The sequence below is a fragment of the Vipera berus genome (assembly GCF_964194415.1).
Source record: "Vipera berus genome assembly, chromosome: 6".
Taxonomy (NCBI): domain Eukaryota; kingdom Metazoa; phylum Chordata; class Lepidosauria; order Squamata; family Viperidae; genus Vipera; species Vipera berus.
In genome coordinates this window covers 35519448-35538999 of record NC_138208.1, presented here as the reverse complement: position 1 = coordinate 35538999, position 19552 = coordinate 35519448, and the positions used below count along the sequence as shown (strand labels likewise).

Genomic DNA, 19552 nt, shown 5'->3' with positions numbered 1-19552 from the left:
AGTTACTCGGCAACACATTCACAGATTTTCTGGAGGAATATTTACACTAAACAACAGGGACAGTGAGTTAATTTATTAAGAACATCCCTGTCCCCAGCAATCTAAAAATTATAGGGCTATCAGTGCATTTAACATAGATGTGTGTGTGGACAAGAATATCAACCTTGCTGTCAAGCAAAATCAAGCTTTTAATAGCGAGTGCCACACAAAGTGCACTAACCAAACAGGTAGTAAGAAAATAGGGGAACTTAGGCACCACACAGGTTATGTAGAAAGTAAACACAGGGTCGGTCATAAAGGACTCAAATGTCTATACACAATGCACAGAGTATGAACAATAAACAGGGTGAACTAGAAATTCAGGTTAATGAGGGCAGATATGATATTGTTGCCATTACGGAAACATGGTGGGATGAAACCCACAAATGGAACACATAGCTAGAGGGATTTAAATTATTTAAAAGAAACAGACCAAATAAAAGAGGAGGTAGAATTGCTCTCTATATAAGAAATAACTACATCTCTACAGAAATAGAGCACAACAATGATGAAAACTGTCTTGAATGCATTTGGGTCAATATAAAAAGGGAAAAAATGACATTACCATAGGTGTATACCTATGTATACACCCAACCAAACAGAGGTAATAGATGGACTTTTTGTTAGTCAGTTAACTAAAGTATGTAGCAAGCACATCACAATAGTAATGGGGGTCTTTAATTACCTTGACATCAACTGGGAGACAGACTCTGCACCAAGTGGAAGATCAAACATATTCCTGACAAACCTAGCAGACAACTTTGTCTCCCCAAAAGTAGAGAAGGGAACTAAGGGATTAGTCATGTTGGATCTAATTCTCACTAACAAAGATGAAATGATAGAAGGTGTTGAAGCCACAAGAACCTTGGGGGGAAAGTGATCATGCAGTATTGGAATTCAACATTATTTTTATTTTATTTTATTTAGTTATATTTATATACCGCCCTATTCCCTGAGGACTCAGGGCGGTTTACAGGGAATTAAAATCCAAAATACAAAACTTAAGAACCTAATTAAAAATATTAAATTGGCCCTGTAGTCGATTAAAAAGAACCCCAAATTAAAATTTCTCCTCAGTCTGGGCCCGAGAGCTCGAAGAGCCAGGTCTTCAGGCCCCGGCGGAATGATCGGAGGTCGGGGGCAGTTCTCAGCTCCACCGGCAGCTGGTTCCAGAGGGCAGGCGCTCCCACAGAGAAGGCCCTATCCCTGGGTGTCACCCACCGGCAGTCTCTTACCGGCGGGACCCTGAGCAGACCCTCCCTGTGGGAGCACGCTGGGCGAAGGGCATTTGATGCCGGCAGCAGGTGTTCCCTCAGATATCCCGGACCCAGGCCATGTAGGGCTTTATAGGTGATAACCAGCACCTTGAATTTCACCCGGAGGGCAACCGGAAGCCAATGCAGCTCACGGAGTAGAGGTGTTACATGGGAGTATCGGGAAACCCCCATTACAACTCGCGCGGCCGCATTCTGCACCAGTTGAAGCCTCTGAGTGGTCTTCAAGGGCAGCCCCATGTAGAGAGCGTTACAGTAGTCCAAACGGGAGGTCACAAGCGCATGAGTAACTGTGCGTAGGGCGTCTCGGTCCAGATAGGGACGCAACTGGCGCACCAGGCGAACCTCGGCAAAAGCCCCCCTGGTCACGGCTCCTATATGGTCTTCGAAATTGAGCCGTGAATCCAGGAGGACGCCCAAGTTGCGAGCCCTATCGACGGGGGGTAACACCTCACCCCCCATCATTAAGGATGGAATAACTTGGTTAACCCGAGATGCCGATATGCACAGCCACTCAGTCTTGGCGGGATTGAGACGAAGCCTGTTTCTCCCCATCCAGACCTGAACCGCCTCCAGGCACCGGGACATCACGGAGAGGGCAACATTATGGAAGCACAAGCAATAGAACACAGTCAAACTAAGGTCTTGGACTTTAAGAGAGCTAATTTCAATAAACTTAGAGAGAGCTTGGGAAGGAATCCATGGATGAGAATCCTCAAGGGGAAAACAACTCAAGAAGCTTGGGAAATTTTGAAAAGTGAGATTATAAAAGCCTAGTCTAGCACAATACCAACAAAGAAGAAAAATAACAGCTCTCAAAAAACCAGCGTGGCTGCATAAAGAACTCTCTGATCAATTGAAAGATAAAAAGGACAAGTATAAAAAGTGGAAAGAGGGGCACATAACTAAAGCAGAATATCAGCAAATAGTCCAAGCCTGCAAAGATGAAGTGAGGAAAGCTAAGACTCAAAATGAACTAAGGCTTGTCACCAAAGTCAAAAATAACCAAAAAAGAGCTTCTTTCAACATGTGATAAACAAGAAAAAGGTTAAGGAAATGATTGTTCCATTAGTGGGTGAAAGTGGCAAGAAGGTGACAAGCAACAGGGAGAAAGCAGAACTATTTAACTTGTTTTTTACATCTGTCTTTACACAAAGGGAAAAACCAGTCCAACCTATCAAAAACAGTGCCATAAAAAACAGAAACACAAGTTAATATAGGCAGGAAAATGGTAAATGAGCACTTGTCCAGCCTAGATGAGTTCAAATCACCAGGACCAGATGGATTACACCCCAAGGTTCTCAAGGAACTGGCAGATGTAATCTCAGGACCGCTGAACTATATTTTTCAAAGATCCCGGAACACTAGAGAACTACCAGAGGACTGGAAAAAAGCTGATGTAGTTCCCATCTTCAAAAAAGAAAAAAAATGGATCCAGGAAATTACAGACCAATCACCTGACCTCAATACCTGGGAAGATTCTGGAAAAGATAATCAAACAACAAATCAGCGAACACCTAGAGGCAAACAGTCATTTCTAAAAGACAACATGGGTTTGTCAAAAACAGATCATGCCAGACAAATCTTATTGACCAAGTGACAAAATCAGTAGAATGTAAAGTGAAGTGGGCCTTAGGAAAGCTGAACAACAACAAAGCTAGTGGAGGTGACAGTATTCCAGCTGAGCTATTCAAAATCTTTCCTGGGGAGGAAAGCTATGGCAAATCTAGACAGCATACTAAAAAGCAGAGACATCACCCTGCCAACAAAAGTGTGTATAGTCAAAGCCATTGTTTTCCCAGTTGCAATGTATGGCTGTGAAAGTTGGACCATAACAAAGGCTGAGCACAAAAAAATTGAATTATGGTGCTGGAGAAGACTCCTGCGAGTCCCTTGGACCGCAAGGCATTCAAACCAGTCAGTCCTAGAGGAGATCAACCCTGACTGCTCTTTAGAAGGCCAGATCCTGAAGTTGAAACTCTCTCCTGACCTCACTGGGCAAAACAGTGGAGCCCAAGCAAGGCGCAGCAGACAGAAAAGCGGCTGAATGGCCCTGCCACGAAAGAGTGGGGTGGAAAGAGAGTCGGGCGAGATGGCAGCGGTATGCTTGGAGGAGGGGAACCCAAGGAAGTTGCAGCAGATGGAAAAATGGCCGAACGGCCTTGCCACGAAAGAGTGGGGTGGAAAGAGAGTCGGCTGAGAAAGCAGCAGTGTGTTCGGAGGAGGGGAGCCCAAGGAAGTTGCAGCAGATGGAAAAAGGGCCGGATGGCCCTGCTGCGAAAGAGTGGGGTGGGGCCGGGTGGCTCTCCAGCGTAGCAGACGGTCGGAATCGACCACCGGTCCTTCGTTGCTGTTTAAACTGCGGAGCAGCCGACAATCAGCTGCTCCACGGTGTGAAAACCCCACTCCTTGGGTGAAGGGGGGAGGGAGAGTTCCCTGGTAGGGGTAGAGCCCCCTAGAGCCCCAGAATGTTTGTTCTGGGGTTTGAAGGGTGAGGGCTCCTCCAAAGCCTGGGAATCTCCAGAGCGGAGGACTCTTCTGCTATCAGCAGAACAAGACGCTGAATCCACTCCTGCCGGATCTGATTGACATCTAGAAACATTGTTGCAGCAGAGCAGATTCAGGAGTCGTACAAATAGCAAGTACAAGGATTTAACTCGAAAAATAATTTTTTTTCCGTCTTGTTCACTACTTGGAAAAGAAAGGGAAAATGGCACCCAAGTGAACAGGGAAAAGAGAGGGGAAGATTTTTTTTTATAGGAAGTGAAGGGTTTTTTTTCCTCTCTCACTTTTTTATAGTGAAAGTGTTTGCTGGGAGATTGAGGAGGAATTGGACTTAAAATTTGCTCTGCCCAAACTTACAAGATTTGGTTTTAGTTGTTAAAGGAGAAGAAAAGTGAAAGTGTGTACGGAGAGTTAATTGGCTATAAAATGGCTTCTAAGCCTCCTAGAATCCCTGTTACTAAAAGTGCAGGGACATCGCCTGTTCAGCAATCTGGATTGCAGTCTTTGACATCATCCCCCACAGCTTCTCCACCTGTAACGTTAAAGGACTTACAAGATGCTTTAAAGTGGCCTTAGCCACTCAGTCTGAAAAAAATGACTGAAAAAATAACTGAACAGGTGGCTGTGTTTATTGAGGATAAGAACAAGGAAATGTGGGAGGACATTCTGTTAGCACTTCAGGGGCTAGCAGGATGTATTGAGACTCTGAATGAACGGGTGGAAGAAGTGAAACAAAATAATTTGACGTTGGAGGCCAAAATGGGTGAAGTTGAATTTAAAATGGATAAAACGGATGAAGAGGTTGTGATGATACAATATAGAGATATGGAGTTTGCCCTGAGGATCAGAGGTTTGAAAGAGAATCCTCAGGAGAATTTGTAAGAGATGCTGGTGGATGCCTTGGTACCTAATTTGGGGTTTCAAGCCGAAGATTTCTTTGGCGAGATAAAGTTTTCAGAGTTAACTCTTGGATTGCCAGGCAGAGGAAATTGCCAAGAGATGTGGTGGTGTATTTTACGAAGAGAGAGATAAGAAATGAGATTATTCAATTTTTTTATAATAAGAGATTTAAAATTGCTGGTCAGGAGGTTTTGATTCTGAAAGAGATTCCCCCAAAAGTTTTGAGAAAAAGAAAAGATTTTGCTTTTTTGGCAGAAGAATTGAAAAAACAACAGCTTCAGTTCAGATGGGAGATACCAAGGGGATTGTGGTGAATTATGCTGGAATAAGATACCGTCTTAATACAGTTTTGAAGGCATGAGATTTTTATACTAATGTATTGAAAGCAGGTTCACCGCCATCTTCAGAAGATAAAGAAGGAAAGGATGAAGGAGAGCGGCAGTCACAAGAAAAACAGCAATCTTCTGAAACTGTGCAACCCTTGGCTTTAGTAGAAGAACCTATGTCTCAAAGAATAACATGGGCTGCATCTAGACGTAAGGCAGAACAACAACGATGAACAGGATCAATGTTTGATGATTACAACTCAAGAATCAAGTGACGGAGAATTGAGCCTTGTTCAGTACCATCAGATGCAGTATGCTATTAGAATTAGGGGCTTAAAAGAGAATCCTAAAGAAGATTTAAAGCAGCTGATCTCTGAGGCTTTGGAAGCGGTATTGGGCCAGCCAGCATCTGAAATTGAGGGAAGTATGGATAAAATCTTTCGCGTAAATTCATGGATTGCAAGACAGAGGAAGCTACCTAGAGATGTGGTGGTCTACTTTACAAAGAGAGCAATTAGAGATGAAGTTATTCAAGCTGCTTACGATACTAAATTTGTGGTTGCTGAGCAAGAAGTCCTGGTTTTAAAAGAGATTCCTCCAAAGATTTTAAGGAGAAGGAAAGATTTTGCATTCCTTGCACAGGAACTTAAGAAATGTGATATCAAGTTTAGATGGGAGATTCCAGTCGGAATGGTGGTGATGCACGAAGGTAAAAGACATCGTCTGGCTACTGTGACTCAGGCACGTGATTTTTACAGCAATGTGTTAAAAGCAACCCCCCTATCACTTCTGGAAGCTGCAAAGGGATATGGCGAGGGAAAGCCTCAAGATGCTGAAGGTAGACAGACAGAGGAGAATGGTGCTGGAGGGGATCAAGTTACAGTTTCATCGGCTGCTGCTGGAGAGCAGAGGATGACACGTGCCGCCTTAAGACGAGCGAGACAAGAGCAAGAGCAAGACCAGCAGAAAGTTATGGAGCCTCCAAAGCGTACTTACAGTGAAGCTGTGGGAGGGGCGCGGCCCAAAGAAGTTACAGGGGTCATTGCAGACGTGCTCCAAAAGCTTCGGGACGCCAAGAATGGCGACTAAATTTCTAACTTGGAATGTTAATGGATTAAATTCACCACAGAAGAGAAAGAAAGTTTTTCAATATTTAAAACAATTTAAGACTGATGTTATTTGTTTGCAAGAAACGCATATTAGGGTTATGGACCAAAAGTACTTATCGAACTCAAGGTTGGGTACGCAATTTGTTGCTTCTGCGATGAACAAGAAAAATGGAGTGGTTGTCTACGTTAAAAGTACTCTAACAGCGGAATTAATTGAAGTAGATAAGCAAGGAAGATATGTTATGATAGATTTGCTGCTAGAAGGTAAAAAAACGCTTTTAGTTGGATTGTATGCTCCTAATCAACAACAAGCTGACTTTTTTAACTTACTACACACAAAGGTTACCCAATTGGATTATAAATCTTTTATTTTTATGGGAGATTGGAATGGTGTCCTAGACGTACAGATGGACAAAGCTGGTTTTTTCAAGCGTGTCCCGAGTCATGCTAGATTGCCTAAATCTTTTTTTGAAATGAAGGATGATTTGGAATTGCGAGACATTTGGCGCGATACACATTTACATGAAAAGGATTATACTTTTTTTTCTGATAGACATCAATCTTTTTCTAGGATTGACTTTATTTTATTGACCAATGACTTTTTTTCTAGGATTAAGAAGGTAAAGATCTGTGCAAGAACTATTTCTGACCATAGTCCAGTTTGGTTAGAGATCAACAAGGACAATAGGGATAGGCGCTCTTGGCGCGTAAATGAGAACTTGTTTAGAAATCAGAGAAATGTGGAAGAATGTAAACAGCAGATGAAGGATTTCTTTGAAATTAATATGAATAAGGATACCTCTATGGACATGGTTTGGGATGCTAGCAAGGCCTACATGAGAGGGGTGTTGATATATATGAACAATAAATACAGACGTACTTTGGAAGTCAGAAGGAAAGAACTGGAGAATGAAATTAGGGAAAAAGAAAAGGCCCTAATTTTGAACCCATTGGATGTGAAGATTAAGGAGGTCATTAACCTATTAAGAGGACAATTTGATAAGTTGATGGCTGATCAAGTGGCAACCAATCTACGGTTTGCTAGGCATAATACTTTTTGCAATGCTAATAAGCCAGGCAGATGGCTAGCCTACAGGTTAAGGAAAAAGCAAAGGGCTTCTAATATAGATAAAATTGAATATAAGGGAAAGGTTGTGTTTCAACAGGATCTTATTAAGGAAGTCTTTGTGGATTTTTATTCTAAACTATATGCTAAGGAGAAGATTAATGAAACAGACATTGATGTATATTTGAAGAATGCTAGCATCCCGGTTCTTACGCAAGAACAAAAGGAGGAGATTAATCAATTGATAACAGAAGAAGAAATTCTTATAGCAATTAAGGAACTGAAGGTGGATAAAGCGCCAGGTACGGATGGTCTGACTGCGGCTTATTACAAAAATCTACAATTGGAGCTGATAAAGCCGTTAAAGGAATTGTTTCAGACAATTCAGAGGGGGGGAAAGGTGCCTCCGTCTTGGAGAACTGCTTTTATTTCTTTGATTCTGAAGGAAGATCAAGATGCTACTCAAGTAAAAAACTATAGACCAATATCACTTTTAAATACAGACTACAAGATATTTGCCAAGGTGTTAGCTAATAGACTGATGAGGGTTCTGCAACAGGTGATTCATGGGGATCAAACCGGGTTTATTAGTGGTAGACAAATGAAAAATAATGTGAGGCATATAGTTGATGTGGTGGAGTTTTTGGAAAGGAACAACCAGATCCCTGCGGCGCTAATTTTTCTAGATGCTGAAAAAGCTTTTGATCAATTGAATTGGCAATTTTTGATGAAAGTTTTAGATAAAATGAATTTTGGGGATAAATTTTTGCAACCAATTAGGGCATTATATCAAAAACAAACTGCCCGAATAATAGTTAACAATAGTTTGACTGAAGTATGCAATATTGAAAAGGGCACAAGACAAGGGTGTCCGTTATCACCTTTATTATTTGTTTTAACATTGGAGATATTATTGGTAAAAATACGGAATTCGGAAAAAATTAAGGGTATTCAAATTAGAGATCAGGATTATAGACTGAGGGCGTTTGCAGACGATCTGGTTGTTACGGTGACTCAGCCAGAAAACTCTGTTGTGGACCTGATGGAGATAATAATGCAATATGGGAAGGTTTCTGGATTTAAGGTTAATGCACAAAAAACCAAAATTTTGGCCAAAAATATGACAGCATCGCAAAAGGCCCTTTTAGAAGGACTAACTGGATTTGAGATTGTTAAAAGGGTCAAATATTTGGGGGTGTATTTGTCACCCTCTAATACAAAGTTATATAAAAATAACTATGAAAAGTTATGGGGAAAAATTCAAAAAGAATTGGAGGGCTGGGAAAAACTGCAATTGTCTTTGTTGGGAAGAATTGCAGCAGTGAAAATGAATGTCCTGCCTAAATTTTTATTTTTATTTCAAATGATACCGGTCCTTAAAAAAGATTCTAATTTGGAAGAATGGCAACGGGGTATCAATAAATTTGTCTGGGCAGGGAAAAGGCCACGAGTTAAACTTAAGATTATGCAGGATACTCGTGAAAGAGGTGGTCTTAAAATGCCTAATCTTAAATTATATTATGAAGCTGCTGCGTTATCAGGAATAAGTGATTGGATTAATTTGACACAAGAGAGATTATTAAATCTTGAGGGCCATGACTTGTTATTTGGCTGGCATGCATATTTGTTGTATGATAAGAAGGTAGATAATGTGTTTAAAGTGCATATTTTAAGACAGGCATTGTTGAGAGTTTGGAAGAAGTATAGACATAAGCTAGATTACAAGATGCCGTTGTGGGCAATCCCAAAACACGCAATAGAAAACATAAATGTTGGCTTCAAATATGATGTGACTACGTATAAGGAGATTTTAAGTTTGGAAAGAAATGTCTGGTGTTTCAAGCCGTACAATCTCTTGCGAGATGAGAAGATCGTTCAAACTTGGTTTCAATATACTCAGTTACGGGCCAGGTGGAAAGAAGATCAGAAAATTGGTTTTGCAATGACTGATGAAAATTTGTTTTTTTTTTATTGAAAAGTTTTAACATACAGTTTATCTTTAACAGTCCCGCCTCCCCCTCCCCTCTCCCTCCCTCCCTACCCCTCCCCCCCTCCCCCCCCCGACTTCCCAGAGCTAAATACAAGGTATAGAAAAGAAAAACAATCATAAACAAACATATGCTAACAACCAAAAACTCTAAAATCCATCACTCTCTAGCTTATACAGGATAGTACAAATCTTAATGATATTAAATATATATAAAAAAGAAAAAAGAAAGGAAAAAAGGAAATAAAGAAAGAGAAAGCAAAGGAAGACTTATTCAAATGCTACATGAAACTTCTTAACCCTGTATTTGTTCTGGATGTACTCAACCCATTTTCTCCATTCCATAATATAACGTTCTTGCGAGTGATCTTTCAAGTAAGCCGAGATCTTTGCCATCTCCGCCAGGTCGGAAACCTTTAAAGTCCATTCTTCTATAGTCGGCAGTTCCTCTTTCTTCCAATACTGACCTATTAAAAGTCTTGCTGCCGTGATTAAATTCAACATCAACTTAGTGTCCACAACCGTAGCATCTGTAATTATTCCCAACAAGAAGAGTTGCGGACAAAACTTTATCCTTTGCTTGAAAATCTTCTGCATATTCCACCAAATTTTTATCCAGAAGGCCTTAACCTTTTTACAAGTCCACCATACATGAAAATATGTTGCATCTTCATCACCACACCTCCAACATTTTGGTTGATAATTCGGATACATACTTGCAAGCTTTTTAGGATCTAAATGCCATCTATAAAACATTTTATAAAAGTTCTCTCTTAGATTTTGAGCTTGTGTAAATTTTACATTCCTCACCCAAATCTTTTCCCACGTGTCCATTGTAATAACTTCTTGAATATTTTGGGCCCATTTTATCATACAATCCTTAACAAGTTCTGTTTCTGAGTCAATCTCTATCAATGCAAGATATATCCGTTTAATATGTGCTGGACCCTGATTTCTGATTTGCTTTATCAGATTTTCATCAGTCATTGTAAAACCATTTTTCTGATCTTCTTTCCACCTGGCCCGTAGCTGAGTATATTGAAACCAATTCTGAACAATCTTCTCATCTCGCAAGAGACTATATGGTTTCAAACACCAGACATTTCTTTCCAAGTTTAGAATCTCCTTGTACGTAGTCACATCATGTTTGAAACCAGCATGTATATTTTCTATTGCGTGTTTTGGAATTGCCCACAGTGGTATCTTGCAGTCTAACTTATGTCTGTACTTCTTCCAAACTCTCAGCAATGCCTGTCTTAAAATATGCACTCTAAACACATTATCTACCTTCTTATCATACAACAAATATGCATGCCAACCAAACAACAAGTCGTGGCCCTCAAGATTTAATAATCTCTCTTGTGTCAAATTAATCCAATCACTTATACCTACTAACACAGCAGCTTCATAATATAATTTAAAATTAGGCATTTTAAGACCACCTCTTTCACGAGTATCCTGCATGATCTTAAGTTTGACTCGTGGTCTTTTCCCTGCCCAAACAAATTTATTGATACCTCTCTGCCATTCCTCCAAATTAGAATCTTTCTTAAGAATCGGTATCATTTGAAATAAAAACAAAAATTTAGGCAGGACATTCATTTTCACTGCTGCAATTCTTCCCAGTAAAGACAATTGCAATTTTTCCCAACTCTCCATTTCTTTTTGGATTTTTCCCCATAATTTTTCATAATTATTTTTATATAATTTTGTATTAGAGGGCGACAAAAGCACCCCCAAATATTTGACCCTTTTGACAATCTCAAATCCAGTTAACCCTTCTAGAAGGGCCTTTTGCGATGCTGTCATGTTTTTGGCCAAAATTTTAGTTTTTTGTACATTAACTTTAAATCCAGAAACCTTCCCATATTGCATTATTATCTCCATCAGGTCCACAACAGAGCTCTCCGGCTGGGTCACTGTAACAACCAGATCATCTGCAAACGCTCTCAATCTATAATCCTGATCTCTAATCCGTATACCCTTAATTCTTTCCGAATTTCGTATTTTTACCAATAATATCTCCAATGTTAACACAAATAACAAAGGCGATAGCGGGCACCCTAGCCTTGTACCCTTCTCAATACTACAAGCTTCAGTCAAGCTGTTGTTAACTATTATTCGGGCAGTTTGTTTTTGATATAATGCCCTAATTGGTTACAAAAATTTATCCCCAAAATTCATTTTATCTAAAACTTTCATCAAAAATTGCCAATTCAATTGATCAAAAGCTTTTTCAGCATCTAAAAAAATTAGCGCCGCAGGGATCTGGTTGTTCCTTTCCAAAAATTCCAACACATCAACTATATGCCTCACGTTATTTTTCATTTGCCTACCACTAATAAACCCAGTTTGATCCCCATGAATCACCCGTTGCAGAACCCTCATCAATCTATTAGCCAGCACCTTAGCAAATATCTTGTAGTCTGTATTTAATAGTGATATCGGTCTATAGTTTTTTACTTGAGTAGCATCTTGGTCTTCCTTCGGGATCAGAGAGATAAAAGCAGTTCTCCAAGATGGAGGCACCTTTCCCCCTCTCTGGATTGTCTGGAACAATTCCTTTAACGGTTTAACCATCTCTAATTGTAAATTTTTGTAGTAGGCCGCAGTCAAACCATCTGTACCTGGCGCTTTGTCGACCTTCAACTCCTTAATTGCTGTAAATATTTCTTCTTCTGTAATCAATTGATTAATCTCCTCTTTTTGTACTTGCGTAAGAACCGGGATGCTAGCATTCTCCAAATACTCATCAATATCTTTTTCATTAATCTTCTCCTTAGCATATATTTCTCTTCTGTGGTGAATTTAATCCATTAACATTCCAAGTTAGAAATTTAGTCACCATTCTCTTCAATTCTCTCCTCCATTTTTGCCAATTTATCACCCAATGTTACTAAAATTACCTGGGCATGTTTTTCAAGGGCATCTTGTAAATCCTTCGATGTCAATGCAGCAGGAGGAAGCAAGGCTTGCAACGATGTCTGTTGCACCGGAGAAGTTCCAGCACTCCGAAGGGTTTTTGAGGGAGGTTTAGCCGCCATCTTTTACTTTCACTTGTGACGTACTTTCACTTTAAGTTTAAAAAGTCCATTAAGCTCGAGAGTAAAAATAAAGATCCTCTTCACCTTTTCCTCTTGTACCGCTCTGCCTGCTCCTTTTATTCCAAGGTCTTTCCTTCTGGCAGGGGTGGTCGTAAACGCCTGGCTCTGCTCCAAGAAATCCGGAGCAGAGACGCTGACCAGCTGGGAGCAACCCAGGCTACGGGGGAGTTCGATCCTTCAGCCGCCCAAGCTTTAAACTCAGGCGGCCCCGGAGAACTCGACCCCTACCTGGGGCCTCACCCCCGAGGAGGGGGCTTCAAATTCACCCGAACAGCTGATCGGCGCTGTTTCGGGTGAAATCTACACAGCTGAGCCGCGGGCAGCCCGAAAAGGCTGTCTCCGGCGCTCCGCCGCCACCGGTTTTGCAATGACTGATGAAAATTTGATAAAGCAAATTAGAAACCAGGGTCCAGCACATATTAAACGGATATATCTTGCATTGATAGAAATTGATTCAGAAACAGAACTTGTTAAAGACTGTATGATAAAATGGGCTCAGAATATTCAAGAAGTTATTACAATGGAGACGTGGGAAAAGATCTGGGTGAGGAACGTAAAATTCATGCAAGCCCAAAACCTAAGAGAGAACTTTTATAAAATGTTTTATAGATGGCATCTAGACCCTAAAAAGCTTGCAAGTATGTATCCGAATTATCAGCCTAAATGTTGGAGGTGTGGAGGCGAAGACGCAACATATTTTCATATATGGTGGACCTGCAAAAAGGTTAAGGCTTTTTGGATAAAAATTTGGTGGAATATGCAGAAGATCTTTAAGCAAAGGATAAAGTTTTGTCCGCAACTGTTTTTGTTGGGCATAATTACAGAAGCTACTATGGTGGACGTTAAGTTGATGCTGAACTTAATCACAGCAGCAAGACTTTTAATAGGTCAATATTGGAAAAAGGAGGAACTGCCGACTATAGAAGAATGGACTTTAAAAGTTTCTGACCTGGTGGAAATGGCAAAGATATCGGCTTATTTGAAAGATCATTCGCAAGAACGTTATATTATGGAGTGGAAAAAGTGGATTGATTATATTCAGAACAAATATGGGACTAAGAAATTTCATTTAGCATTTGAGTAAGTTTCCTTTTCTGTTTTCTTTTCTTTTTATATGTAATATTAATATTGCTTGTAATTATTTTATATGAGCTAGAGGGTGATAGAATTAATAGTTTATTGTTGTTAGCATATGGATGCTTATGATTGTTCTTTGTTCTTATACCCTGTATTTAGCTCTAGGAAGTCGGGGGGGAGGGGGGAATGGGTGGGAGGGATAGGGAGGGTTAGGTAGGGGTGGGGGGAGGGGGGGATTGTTAAAGTTAAAATGTACTGTAAAACTTTTCAATTTTTAAAAAAAAGAATCAAGTGAAGCAGTGGGAGGAGCGAGGCCGAAGAGACATATCTCTGAAGATCTTCAGGAGGTGCTCCGGAGGCTTCAAGTCGCAAAGGATGGCGATAAAATTCCTGACTTGGAATGTTAATGGTTTGAATTCACCACAAAAGAGGAAGAAAATATTTCAGTATTTGAAACATTTTAAAAATGACGTTGTATGTTTGCAAGAGATGCATATTCGGGTATCTGATCAGAAATATTTGATAAATTTGAGACTGGGTACACAATTTATTGCATCCACTCCAGAGAAGAAAAATGGTGTAGTAATATATGTGAAGAAGAGTCTGATAGCCAAATTAATTGAAGCAGATATACAAGGAAGATATATTATTATTGAACTTTTGATTGAAGGGAAGAAAATACTTCTAATTGGAATATATGCTCCTAATCAACAACAAGAAGAATTTTATAAATTGCTACGTAACAAAATAATTCAATGGGATTACAAGTCTTGTATTTTAATGGGAGACTGGAATGATGTTATGGACACGCAGAAGGATAAGAAAGGATCTTTTAAAATACTACTAATCATGCTAGATTGCCTAAATCTTTCTTTGATTTGAAAGATGATTTGGAATTGAGAGATATTTGGAGAGAAAGAAACGTGGATGAAAAGGATTTTACTTTTTTTTCTGACAGACATCAGTCCTTTTCTAAGATTGATTTTATATTAATTACTAATGATTTTTTTTCTAGGATTAAGAAGATCAAGATATGTCCAAGAACTTTTATCGGACCATAGTCCAGTTTGGATGGAATTGGATAAGGGTAATGGTGACAGAAGATCATGGAGATTAAATGAAAATGTATTTAGATATGTAGAAAATGTGGAAGAATGTAAAAAGCAGATAAAGAATTTTTATTACAAATATGCATAAAGGTACTTCTATTGAAATGGTATGGGATGCAAGTAAAGCTTATATGAGAGGAGTCTTAATATATTTGAACAATAAATATAGACGTAGAATGGAATTTAAGTGTAATGAAATAGAGGAGAAAATAAAGAGGAAAGAGAAAGCTTTTATTATGGATCCATCTGATAAGAGGCTAAAAGAATCAATTAATTTGTTAAGAGGTCAGTTTGATATGCTATTGGCGGACCAGGTGGCAACTAATTTAAGATATGCTAAACATAATATTTTTAATAACGCAAATAAACCTGGTAGGTGGTTAGCTTATTTATTAAGGAAAAACAAAGATCTCGTCATATAGATAAGATAGAGTATAGGGGTAAAGAAGTGTTTCAGCAAAATCTCATTAAAAAGGCCTTTGTTGAATTTTATTCTAAGCTGTATGCAAGGGATAAAAGTCAAGGTTTAGACATAGATAGTTATTTGCAAGGAGTGAATATCCCGGCGCTCACACAAGAGCAGTGGGAAGAGATGAATCAATTGATAACCACTGAAGAAATTATTCTAGCAATTAAACAATTAAAAGTAGGTAAGGCAACTGGGACAGATGGATTGACTGCTATTTATTATAAAAATTTACAACTAGAGATGGTGGAACCTTTAAAAGAACTGTTTAGAACAATTCAATCCAGAGAGGAGGTTCCTCCATCATGGAAAACAGCATTTATAACGTTGATTCCAAAGGAAGATCAAGATCTTGTACAAACTAAAAATTATAGACCTATATCGTTGTTAAATACTGATTACAAGATATTTGCAAAAATTTTAGCAAATAGATTGATGAAGGTTATGCAACAAATGATTTATACTGATCAAACAGGATTCATAAGTGGTAGGCAAATGAAAAATAATGTGAGATACATTGTAAATGTATTAGAATATTTAGAAAGAAATAACCAAGTCCCTGCAGCGCTGATTTTTTTGGATGCTGAAAAAGCTTTCGATCAATTGGATTGGCAATTCTTATTTAAAGTGTTAGAGAAGATGCAGTTTGGGGATAGGTTTTTACAACCTATTAGGGCTATATATCAAAAACAAACAGCACAAATAATAATGGTAGCTTATCAGAAGCTTGTAAAATTGAAAAGGGTACAAGACAGGGATGTCCACTATCACCATTGTTGTTTGTTTTAACATTGGAAATATTATTGATTAAAATACGTGACTCAAAGAAAATACAGGGAATTAAAATTAGAGATCAAGAGTATAGATTGAGAGCGTTTGCAGATGACTTGGTTATTACGTTAAGTCAACCAATTCAATCAGTTTTGGATTTAATGGAAATAATTTTACAATATGGACAAGTTTCTGGATTTAAGGTGAACAGACAAAACACTAAGATATTGTCTAAAAATATGACTATAGAACAAAACGTAGCCTTAGAAAAATTAACGGGATTTGAAATAGTTAAAAAGGTTAAATATTTGGGGGTACATCTTTCAGCCTCAAATACTAAATTATATAAGAATAATTATGATTTTTTATGGTTAAAAATACAAAAAGATCTTGATAGTTGGAGAAAATTACAACTGTCTTTATTGGGAAGAATTGCAGCTGTGAAAATGAATGTTTTACCTAAATTTTTATTTTTATTTCAAATGATACCTATACTTAAAAAAGATTCAAATTTGGAGGAATGGGAGAGAGGTATTAATAAATTTATTTGGGCAGGGAAGAGACTGAGAGTTAAATTTAAGATAATGCAAGATGTACGCGAAAGAGGTGGTCTCAAAGTGCCCAACCTTAAATTATATTATGAGGCGGCAGCATTATCGTCAATTAGTGATTGGTTTAATTTAACACAAAGGAGTTTATTGAATATTGAAGGGTGTGATTTGTTATATGGGTGGCATGCTTATTTATTGTATGATAAAAAAAGTGGACAAAGTTTTTAAAACACATATATTAAGGTCTGCCTTGTTGAGAGTTTGGAAAAAATATCGACACAAGTTGAATTATAAAATTCCTATTTGGGCAATACCTAAACATGCAATGGAAAACATAAATGTGGGATTTAAACATGATGTGATAACATATAAAGAAATTCTTAGATTGGAAAAGAATGAATGGCAATTGAAGTCTTTCAATATTTTAAAAGAAGAAAAAATAGTACAAACTTGGTTTCAGTATGGGCAGTTACAGGCTAGATGGAAAGAAGATCAGAAAATTGGTATTTCAATATCAGATGGGAATTTGGTAAAGCAAATTAGAGATCAAAGTCGAGCGCATATAAGAAGGATATATAATGCATTGATAGAAATTGACTCAGAAGCGGAATTGGTTAAAGATTGCATGATAAAATGGGCCCAGAATTTTCAAGAACCAATAATAATGGATACTTGGGAGAAAATATGGGTTAGGAATGTTAAATTTACACAGGCACAAAACTTAAGGGAGAATTTTTACAAAATGTTTTATAGATGGCATTTAGATCCCAAAAAATTAGCATGTATGTATCCAAATTGTCAGCCAAAATGTTGGAGATGTGGTTGTGATGATGCAACGTATTATCACGTATGGTGGACTTGTAAAAAAGTGAAAGATTTTGGATTAAAATTTGGTGGAATATGCAGAAGATCTTTAAGAAAAAGATAAGATTTTTATCACAATTGTTTTTGTTGGGTATTATCACTGATTGTACTGCTATAGAAACTAAATTGATGCTGAATTTAATAACAGCTGCAAGACTTTTGGTAGCGCAATACTGGAAGAAGGAGGATCTGCCTACTATTGAAGAATGGACTTTGAAAGTTTCGAACTTGGCAGAAATGGCCAAAATCTCGGCATATGTGAAAGATCACTCGCAACAGAGATATATAGTGGAATGGAGAAGATGGATTGATTATATTCAAAACAAATATGGGACTACAAAGTATCATTTAGCATATGAATAGTTATTAGTTATTATAATTAGAGGCTGTATTATTTTTGTTTTCTATGGCTAAGGAGAGTTAAAGTGCGATATGGTTTAAAGAGTAATTATAGTAATTAGAATATTTTAGAGTAAGATTGTATGATGTAATACCCTGTATTCAGCTCTGGGAAGTCAGGGGGAGTGTTGGGATGGGAGGGATGGGGAGGGGGGTGGGGGAGATGGGGTATATGTTCTAAAAATGTATTTTAAAACTTTTCAATAAAAAAAAGAGTGGGGTGGGGAGGGAGTTAGGCGACACAGCAGCAGCGTGGTTGGAAGAGGGCAGCCCGAGGAAGGCACAGCAGGTGGAAAAAGGGCCGGATGGCCCTGCTGCGAAAGAGTGGGGTGGGGATGGAGTTGGGCGAGACGGCAGCAGCCCTTTTCCCACCTGCTGCGCCTTCTTCGGGCTCCCCTCCTCTGAAAACGCTGCTGCTGTCTCTCATACCTTTCATTATTTTTTATGATGATGAGGGAATTGCAGGAAAAAGAGAGGGCCCGCGAGCTCGAGGCTTGGAGGAGGGAGGAGCCACGCAATTGGATGGCTGGAGAGAAGCCATCATTAAACAATGAAAGCAGAGTCCCTTCTGGCCTCTGCGCCAGGGCTGCTACCCTCTTTGTGGTGGTGGCAGCGGCGGCATCACCTTCCATGCTAGTCCCATTGCAAGCTAGGAAGGACAGGAAAAAGGGGATGGGCTGTGCCGGTGTCAGGGTGGGGAGAGGAAGAAGGGATGCATGGAGATGGGGTGTGTGGGAGGAAGAGTGGAAATTCAAGGTGTTCAAATCTGGGCGGGCTCCCAGCAAACGCGCCAAAGAAGTGATGGGAGAAGGAAGAGAGGAAGAGAAACAGCGGGTGGGGGGGAAGTGTCCCGTTTCTTCTTCTTCTGGCACAAAGTCTGTGCTCAAGCCAGAATGAGGAGGAGGAAGAGGAGGAGGAAGAATGGTGATTGACAAACTGCCAGCCAAACTCTTTGGAGAGGGGTGCAGGATGGAGAGGAGGGCAGCTTGCCTTGGAGAGGAAGGGAGGAGCCCTCTTCATCTGCCTTTCGTTCTCTCTTTCTCTGCCCTATTCCCCTCACTGCTCCGCGCTTCCTCCTCCTCCTCCCCCCCAAGTAAACTGCATGCAAAAATCCCACAAAAACCCTGAAATCCCAAAGCAAACTGAGATAGGCAAGTCCGAGCAGCAGCCTTGGAAGATTTGCTGCAGCAGCTCCTTCTCCCCTTCGGCCTCTTCCTCAGCTCCCTCGGAGCAGTCTTTTCCAAGGGGAGGAGAAGCGATGGGGGCAGGGCTGGTGCATGTCTCGCCTTAGGGTGGCTCTACTCTTCAATCAAGCCCCCTGTTGTACGTATGTGTGTGTGCGCGTGCATGCGCACACACATTTTGCGGCTCCCCAGGTGTTTTTTTTGAGGGAACCGGTTCCGAGTGGCTCTTTCACTGTTTCAGGTTGCCGACCCCTGCCCTAATTGACTTTATGATGGTTACTTTGAAATATTAAAATAAAGAGAAAAAAATTCTTGCATTCTCTCTTTGGTGCATCTCAACACCTACCTATTTTCCTTGCTTCAGTTATTTCAATCTGAAAGGTTGCAGATAGTACATAAAACATAAATATAACGATAACATAGACTAGTATAATAATGCAGCTGATAGATTATAAAATTATCTATTCTGGAAACAATGGCTGAATACAATCAACTTCCAAAATATGAAGAGTACGGAAGATAATTTTTTTCATACAACTTTATTTTATTCAAAAGAAAAAAAATAAAGACAAAAAAATTAAAAATGTAAATTGACAAGAGTAAGGAAGATGATCTTGACTGAGGTATACTATATGAGCTCCATTATCAAAACCAGTTTGGTGTAATGATTAGGTATAAGGCATCAGGCTAGAAATCAAGAGATCGTGAGTTTTAGTCCTGCTTTAGGCATGAAAGCAGACTGGGTGAGTTTGATCCAGTTACTCTGTCTTTCAGCCCAACTCACCTCACAGTGTTGTTATTGTGGGGAAAATAGGAAGAGA

The 19552-nt window shown here is 39.3% G+C and overlaps 1 protein-coding gene across 1 annotated transcript in view; it reads left to right on the top strand.

The window, feature by feature from the left end:
• ZCRB1 (zinc finger CCHC-type and RNA binding motif containing 1) overlaps positions 1–14500 on the top strand; it is a 76435-nt gene extending 61935 nt beyond the window's left edge. The window contains exon 8 of the mRNA XM_081330381.1: positions 14403–14500. Within this exon, the coding sequence (XP_081186507.1) occupies positions 14403–14408 (6 nt within the window). The 3' untranslated portion in view covers positions 14409–14500. The remainder of the gene's footprint in view (positions 1–14402) is intronic.
• The last annotated feature ends 5052 nt before the right edge of the window (positions 14501–19552 follow it).